General features: G+C 36.1%; 1 protein-coding gene across 1 annotated transcript; it reads right to left on the bottom strand.

Moving 5' to 3' along the window:
• Window positions 1-6: 6 nt before the first annotated feature.
• CCDC112 (coiled-coil domain containing 112) lies at window positions 7-8821 on the bottom strand. The gene is given in 8 exon segments (XM_031557401.1): window positions 7-1195; window positions 1198-1299; window positions 1302-1410; window positions 2231-2621; window positions 3173-3248; window positions 4517-4606; window positions 6380-6501; window positions 8708-8821. Coding segments are annotated over 8 exon segments (1113 nt in total). The 5' UTR covers window positions 8770-8821; the 3' UTR covers window positions 7-1034.
• Window positions 8822-9314: the final 493 nt, after the last annotated feature.

The following is a 9314-nucleotide window of genomic DNA, read 5'->3' on the forward strand; positions in this document are numbered from 1 at the left end:
GAAGGGGTAAAGCCTCCTTTTTGTTTTTAAACACAGGAACGGGTGTGCCTGCTAGATTGTTGTTTTCTGGTAAGAGCCGTGGCTTACCATTTCAGATTTTTTTCCTTCGTCAACCCATTAGAAAGGTTAAAAGCTGCTTTTTTAGAGCAAAAAAGAGTAAGTTGTTCAAGTAACCAAGTTGACACGCACCTCAGATTAAAACACAAAAGGAGGGTATATCACCTTGTCTCTTAATTTGGCCAATCTCCTTTTTTTTTTCCTGCTTCTCTGCTCCTTTACCTTGCTGCTACAGAGTTTGTAGCTTAAGTTTACGTGGATCCTGAAACAGATGAAAGAGGATAAGCTAATTCCCTTATACATATTTTGAATGAAAACAAATGGTACCAAAACATGTACGTATGCAGCAATTTGTCAGCTTTTGCTTTGACCTTCTTTTGTCCTGGTGCAGAATAAATTCACATTAGATAGCTACTTGATGCAGCTTCTTGTTCAAACTGTGCAATTACACAGTATTGAAAAATCACAGCGGTTCAGTCTATGAATGAAATTTAGTGTGAACATGGACAGTAATATCAGTTCTCAAGTAATAGATTCACAATGAGATGAGACATAACTAGATACTACAGCTTCTGAAAGCAGCTGGATCTTCAAATATTTATTTTTATGATGTCTGTATATAACAATTGGGTCTCTTGCTCTCCATGAAAAAAAAAAAAAGTTGACTCAGACATTTTTCCCAAACAGACTGAATTAAACAAAATCGTCTCTGTATTTAGAAGCACAGACTTCAATAATCCTACAGACAGAACCTAAATATTGAGAAAAAGAATATCTTTGTCCAGAACAAAGTTTCTGTACTGGGTGTTGCTAGACATTGGTTATTCCTACCAAATTAAAAACAGATTTAAGTGAGTAGAACTAGAGCATTGGGGATTAAAAAAAAAAAGTGTAAAAATGTTTAGCAGATTGAATTATACAAGGAAATTGGTAAATTTAACATAACTGTATGCATAAATGGGGAGCTAATTATGCACTCACTCTTCAAATTCAGTAATTTCTTCTGCAGCAGTTCTTCTCCTTTTCAGCTCTCTCTTCTCCTTTTCAAGCTTCTCTTTCTTCTGCAAAGTACTCCTTTCCACCAGTAACTTCAGATGACATTGGTGCTGGCATTCTTTTAGTTTCTTTTTCTCCTTCTTTCCTCTAGTTTGACTTGCGGTGCTTGTTCCACTGCAGATGTTATTGCTTTCTGTTTTTTCCATGCTGAAATTGCTGCCTGTTGTTGTTGTCTTCTTTCTTCTGCTTTTTCATCTGATCTTCATACTGAAGCCTTTGAACAATTTCTGATTTCTCTTTCTTCTTCAAATTTTCTTCTTTTTCTCTCTGCTGTTTTTCTTTCCATTTCTTAATTGACTGCAGTAGAACAGCAGGTAATAAAAAAAGATCTTCATTAAAAAAATCTTACACATTCCTGCTGATTGGGTCTGATAAAAATATATGCTACAAGAATACAAACTAAAGATGGGCATAACAAATCTATTTGAGGTAAAAAGACAAAAGAGCAGAACCTATGCCTGCTTTTCTTACATTCAATTTACTTATTTTTTTCTATTTTAGGCACCACACAGGCAGGCTTAAGACTTGCCAGCTGAAATAAGCTATGGAATTCATATTATCTTGGGATAATTATGACTGCTGTTGTCTTTTTCCTCAATGCAAATTTGTTTTATGTTTTGGGTTTTTTTTCCTTCAGAATAACATTTCTGCTTTTTAATTTATGTCTGTGTATTTTTATTTTCCAATACAATAAATATAATTCTTGAAGGAATCGTAATTATCTGCATCAGAATTTGACTGGTATACTGCTTATATAGTGGGACAAACATTCTAAAGGACATGTAACAAGACCTGCAGCTTCAAATGGGATAGCTTAGTTCTCTAAGACAGGCTAACTTGCTGAACAATTTCCATTTAAGTATTTATAATACATTCTTGCAATACTCAGTCCATGTCAGTATGCTATCAGGTCTACACTTGCCTGTAATTCTTTAAGACAAAGATTTTTGTTAAGTTGAGGATGCTAAAAAAGATTTCAGTTACTTATCACCAACTGCAACAGAAATTCACCGAGCACTACCCACAGACAATCTAATACAAAAATAACAAGTGCATGTATTTTAAAAATAAGTATATATTCCTTAAAGCTACAAAGCCCCCAGAATAGTCTTTTTACCTCTTTTTTTCTGTCTTGTAAAATGAGAAATTCTCGATACCATATGCCATGTTGTTCAACATCTTCTTTTGTTCTTCCATGGAGATACTCAAGGGCTTCATCCACGTAGGACAGCCTTCCTCTGTGTTTAGTCCATACTTTAAGAAAATTCTGATGATCACCATCATCCCAACCTCCTTGCCTCCCCCCTGTTTGCTGCAGAAATCTTTCAAACTCTATAACTTCTTCAGGAAGATGATTTCCCAGTGTTTTATTAACTGAGATCCTAGCTGATGGTAACTTCAAAACTTTTTCTGTTGTTGAGCTGCTTGTTGCCCACAGTTCCACTTTTTTCTCAAAGATGCTGAGCTCATTAACTGCAGTTTTTTCATCCTTCAAAAGCTGTTCATATCTAAGAAGAGAGAAAACACTGGAGTGTAAGAATCCAGCAATCAATGCTCACTGAAAATGAATTCTGGAACTGCTCGATACCACCAAAAAGTTATTCTCGAAAGATTAAGAACTGACATGGTAACACAGATGAGAACATAGTTGTAACAACTGCATAATGAAGCACAATACAATTTGAATTAAGTTACCCTTTTAGTGGAAGTGTATACATATGGCAGGCAAACAATTCACTCAATCCTCTCCTGACACCACAAGAGAGAAAGGAGAAAAAAAAAACAAATCTGAAACAATCTAATCTGCTCTGCAACTTTTCTCTGAATAGCCTTTCATAAACAAATGATTGTTACATTGAACCATGCAACAACTATATTCACAGCCTCTTTGGAAGGCTGTTTTAATTAAGATTAAAATGTTAATTTTTTGAGTTTTGATTGACATATCACATAAATCACTAACAAAAGAGAAAAATAAAAAGAATAGTTTACTTGATTGATACAAAGCTTTCATTGTGTTAGGAAAGCATTTTTGTAACTGAAGCAGGCATAAACATACATTTGTCTCTGTTCATCTTTAAAAGTATTGACTGCATTTTCAGTTTCTTCCAACATTTCCTTGAGCTTGTCAACAACTAAAAAGGAAAATACGTACATATCACCTGAGAAGTTTAAAACATTTAGTAGTAATTCTCCATTATCCATAATTGAAGAGAATATAAAGGATTCTGAAATGCTTACAAAAAAAGCCACAATTCCACCTCTGTCTTACAAGACTCTCGTTTAATCAAAAGGCATGATCTCACAGTGAATTAGTCAACTAAATACAAATCCTGATATAAAGGTTTACTTCAGTTGAACAAGATTTCTATTCTAGGTAATCTTCGAGTCAGAGAATGAGACAGCCTTATCCTAAAGTAAAGAGTTAGCACTTTTGTCTTTTATAACAATGCAGTTAGTGACTTAGAAAGCACATTCTAATCTTTTTTTCACACCAGACTGTAACAACTATATTTAACCTAGATCTCACTGATTTATTCAAATCTGGGCATACAAAGTGACTTCAGAAAGTAAGACTTTGTATTCTGTACTGTCAGCATCCTGTAATCCTCATCTGCAGAGAGAGGGTAAGCCTGCTGTCTAGAAAAGATCTCTTGTGCAATGGTAGACAGATGTTTCGTGTGTATTAAACCTACAGAACCCTACAAATGCAGTGAACACAGTTTAACTTAACTTGGATCTAATTAACTGATAACATTATATCATCTGTAACTTTTAGTTTCACTTACATCTTGTTCTGGCATCTTTGCTAATGACTTAAGGAAGAAAATAATATATTTTTTTTGTAATATAGACACTCAATAAATGAAATGACATGCATTTCATCTAGCATCCTCAGCTGCTAGAAGAGCTTCAATTGCAGTAGATTTAGAAGAGAATGTTTCTTCTAGTGCCTATTTCCCAAGAAGTTCAAATCAAAGCGAACAAGTTGCCTCAGCATTTCATACAGAATATTCCTGCTTGCGCTTCAAGCTAGATGGTCTGTGGATGGCTTGAAATTAGTTCCATGAAGATACTCTGTGGCCTTCTATCCGATGATAAACGGCACTACAAAACTACTGTACATAAAAAAAGAGCACATAGAAAATACTTGACTTTCAACACCCTGAAAAAGCAAACCCATGTGACTCCTGGGACAACACGTATTTCTCAGTTCCTGCTGAGAACTGCAAGAGGTTTTACAATTTCTGACACTTCTCGTTCCTTATCTCCCCTTTCCCAGATTCCTGGAAGAGCAAACAAACCACAGAAGTATCCAAAGACTGTTAAGAAAATCATAAGCAATATCCAAAGGAACCTGTCTATGAAGGAAAACGTTTTAAAATCTGTCTGTGTGACTTACATTCTGATGTAGGTTTCACATCTTCTAATTGTTGCTGAAGTCTCTTCACATTATTATGTATTTTTGCTAGCTGCTGCAGGATTTTAGTTTCTGTTAAACAAAATAAAGTGCTGGTACTTCTAATGGTTTCTTTGATAAATTCCATGCAAGATTAAGAGCAACAAAGTATCCAAAATAAACTGGTAATTTCATTCAAGCAGTAAGTTTTGTTTTATCATATGAAACTGCTGTTTATACCACCCATTTTAACATAACTGTAACTACATGTAGCTGAGTGCGCATACTACACATCTCATCAGGTTTTAAAATTAGTAGCTTCTATTTCTAAAAATATCAACTGTGTAGTCACATATATAGATTAATGCAGTTTTCTCAAATCTTTTATCACATAATTGGGGTTAGGAGAACAATACTGCCTGTAAAGAAAGCAACTCCACTACAGTTATGAGTTGGACTCTCTCCTAGACCTCAGAACAAACTTGGAATCGTAATGAAGAAAACAAATTACATAAATCTAGTTAGAAATCATATGGTATTTGCTGTGTTAATTGAAGTGGAATTAATGTTTGCAGGAACATCAAGCATGTATGTGCTTATTTACTTTGTTACCATTTACATATTTATGAGTTTGAAGACACTATTAATTAGCATGAAGTTCTGGGCCATTTTAAGGTACCACAGAGTTCTCTATCCTAAAAGGATTGGTTTAAAGGAAGAAATAAATAAGAGAGTCCAAAACCTAAATATAATGAAACATAGCTAATATGTGATCCTACTAATTCACAGTAAAACTACAGAGCAAGTAGAAACACATAGGTTGTGCTATGTGTTAACAAAGTAGCACAGTAAATGAGAAGCCTGGGAGGTATAGTATATACCCAGAAGATCCTACCCTAACACTTTCACATCTCACATCTAGTACCTTAAAACTCTTTTTTAGCTTTTTATCTTGCAACAGTATATATACCCATACTTTCATACTTCTCCTTACACCTGGAACGTTTTCTGATCTTTTTAGCTTAGTCATTCCTTGGAAATATTTGCATTTCTTAAGATATAATGTAAGATATAAAAAATAGGACAAGATTTGTCAGTTAAGACATCCATATTGAAATACATATAGATTTGTGAGGAAAGTGTATTTCCAGTTGTTTCCTTGGAATCTTCCCCTTATTCAACTTACACAGTTTCAATATTCTGTATCAAAAGGCATAGCATGATTTGACTACTTTTTAAAGAATTTAGGTACTTCATCCAGGTTGTCGCTCTTTGTCTTTCACCATTTAATTGGTATGGCAGTGGAAAACATGATACAGGACACACTATGTTTGTCATCTCACAGAACTATTTGCACTACGAATATTTGTTATCCAAGAAAGAGAAAAATGCAGCCACAAAATTGAAGTGTTCAAAAGCCTATTTGTAGGCGGAAAACAGTGCAGGGAAACCTTCTTTTATCTTAGCAAGAGTATAATAGATTTTGCAGAAATCTATTATAATCATACAGTGATTGAGATAGACAGAGAAATGATTGACATAGGAAATCTAAATTAAGCATACAAAATTGCTTCTAAGTTTCTAAAACAGCAAGATTTCACCTAAATTTTTGTGAGTGGTATCTGCATTCAAGACTAAAAGAAAACAATACAGAAGGCTCAAGATGTTTATGCTACTGAATTTTGAAAGTGAATCAAGAAATTGTTCTTTACAAGCATCAGTAAAATACCACACTTTAATCAGAATCTACCTCTCAACCACACTTCTCTAATACTTGCAATCAACAAATTAAGCAAACAACTGTAAAAGTCAGCAAGCAAACTGAAGAAAAAAAACAAAAGCAACACCCCCCAAAAAGTATCTTACTTTCAGCTTTCCGATTGACAGACATTTTATGTTCCAGTTCTTCTAGAATACTGTATTCTGCTCTGGAATCACTCTTCCTATTGTAAAGATATCCATTTTTGTCCTTCTGTATATTTGCAAGCCTGAAAAAACAATATTGCCACACTAAGCAAGCAATACTTTGCAAAGTAGCAAGATTTTCCAACATTAGTAAATAGGTCATACTGTGTCAGCAGAAGCATCTTACATTTGTATACAATTTACTGGTTTGCTCCTACAACTGTTCTCAAGGAAAACTCTCCCACAGTTATAAGGCTATACAACGATGTAACCAAAGAACGTGAACAAGACAAGCAAGTTAAAGAGGAAATTATCTAATTAACAAGTAGTACTTCACACTGTAAAACACCGTGAAGCTTTATCTGTATGATGAATGCTTACTAGGGAGCCTTATGAGAAGAAAGCACTGATGGGACATAGGCTGCATTACTGCAGTTGCACACATAGATGGAGCCCCAGCAAAGACAAAACAAGTGTGTTCCCTCAGGGTTATTTACACTGGCAGTGGTACTACTGCAACTGAACATTCAAATTCAAGTTCATGAGCATTGGAATAACTCAAACTATTAAAGCTGCTATCTTACTGACTATCGTTTGTCACATACAGATTCAGTCCTGTACATTTGTTTCCTTACCAGGGTAAGAAACTTTTAATACAACTTAAACTATATTCTGCTTTCTTCTACTACAACTAAGCAGTTCACTAAAATTTGACCCGGAGAAGCACAGATGCAAAAGTACCACAGAAACTGAAGTCCATAGCATATCTGTGTAATTTGATGCTACCATTAAGAGATCACAGCAGTACATGCTGATGCCATGCTGAACAAAGATGCAGCAGTTAGCAGTGTCAAGCAGAACTAGTGACAACACAAAAAACCCCGTCTCTCAGAATGAGGTTGGTTCTACAGTAGGCTATAGCTGCTGTGTAGTTCAATCCTCTACACAGTTTAAATGCTTTGCTGCCCATTGGAGTTCATGGACCAGACCTGAGCAATAAGATCTGACACAGCACACAGGAAGCCTTAAAAGCACAACTACAGGACTGAAGTGTGACTGAAGTTAATGGCACTCAAATCACCTTGTTTAAAGCTGCTTGAGAATCCCTACATTACTCAGCAGTCAACTTCTGAGTCATTATCCAGAATCCAGGATAATGAGAGGAGCTGATCTAATCAGATGGCAACGGGCTGTCATGAGACTACACAGTTCATTCAAGATTTCTAACTACAAACTTTTGCCACCTGGAGTTGGCTGGCTAAGCCAGATCTTCCTCATAAAGCTCACCTGTTCAAGAAGGATACTGTTCTTTCAACCACCAGAACAGTTATTACAGCCCTTACTCAAGACATAGGGAAACACATTTAAATCACTTCTGTGCTTGAGCTGTCCTGAATTTCCGTTTTCCAAAGCATCTACATTCTAGAAGTGCTTCAATTTCCTGTGAGGAAGGTCCTTTAATGTTGCTACAATTTCTGCTTTGTCAAGATGTTCTGAAGGCTTTAATTCCGTAGGAAGGTAAGCACAGCTAAGTAGGAAAACTAAGAACTCAATAATGCTGCATCCACAGCACTCCCAAGTAGAAAAACAGGGAACCACGTAATGCCACAACCACTTCCATTTTTGTGAACCAACTGGAGCACCAGCAAACTAAAGGCAACAACTGATCAAAGTCCAGGTGGTAATTAGAACAAGGGGCAACTTCAGAGCTCAGAAGCTTATCCTAAATTACTATAACAATCATAATAATCTACCTGGAATTTTGCAAATGAAATTGTAGCCTCAATACTTAATTACCACAAATTATTACCTTGAAGCATAATTTATATTATAGAGTCATGGAATTACATAGACTGGAAGGAAGCTCTGGATAATATAGAGTCCAACACCCCTACACCACTAGCATTCCCTCCACTAGGTTGCACAGGAAAGTGTACAGGTCTCAAATACCTCTAGAGGAGATTCCACAACCTCTCCAGGCAGCCTGTTCCAGTGCTCTGTTACTCTCAAGATAAATAAGTTCCTCTTTGTATTTGTATGGAACTTCCTGTGTTCCAGTTTCTGCCTGTCACCCTTTGTTCACACAGAGTCCACCCCCAACAACCTGACATTTGTAACAACCTGATAATTGTAAACAACCTGATATTTGTAAAGAGTGGTGAGATTCCCTTTCAGCCTTCTCCACACCCAAGAGCCCCAGGTCTCAGGCTTTCCTCATACTGGAGATATTACCTTCAGAACAGCATGAAATTACACTTAAGATTTTTATTTTATTATTTTTTTGCTTACTGAGCTCTTAAATTTTCTGCTATTCTTACAAATTCTGTTTTCATAGCTTGTTCAGCTTTCATCTTGCAGTTCTGAATTTCTCGAGCAGCACCTGCAGCACTGAAAAAACTGTCATTCTGCAAAACAAGACAAAACATTATTCAAAAACGGTATTTTATTTTTAAATACTGGTTGTTTTCAAGCAGATGATGCTGAGATGATGAACAACACAACTTCAGTTTTACACTGCTGTACTTCAAATAACTTTAAGTCACGCTGGTACAAAAGTGATGGGATGGCAAACTTAGGTGTGTATATAAAAACGCATCCTTCAGCAGAGAAATGGAACGAACAGCAGCTCACTTTAGCAGAGACAGCTGATCTCCCTGAACCGCACCTGCAGCCTTGCCTTCATTGGTGCTTTTACCCGAAGATTCAGAGGTAACTCACCACTCAGTGGTAAGCACACAACCAGCGTTAGGCAGACTGTGCCACCTCGTCCAAGGAAAGCACGCTGGCCTGACTTCTGAAACAGGCTTAATATTTCTCGCAAACTGTTAACTCTTAATTCACAGCAACAGGACTGCCAAAGTGCACGTTCAACTTGCAAGCCTCCTATTTTGTAGCC

This window comes from Meleagris gallopavo, chromosome Z, assembly GCF_000146605.3.
Source record: "Meleagris gallopavo isolate NT-WF06-2002-E0010 breed Aviagen turkey brand Nicholas breeding stock chromosome Z, Turkey_5.1, whole genome shotgun sequence".
Taxonomy (NCBI): Eukaryota; Metazoa; Chordata; class Aves; order Galliformes; family Phasianidae; genus Meleagris; species Meleagris gallopavo.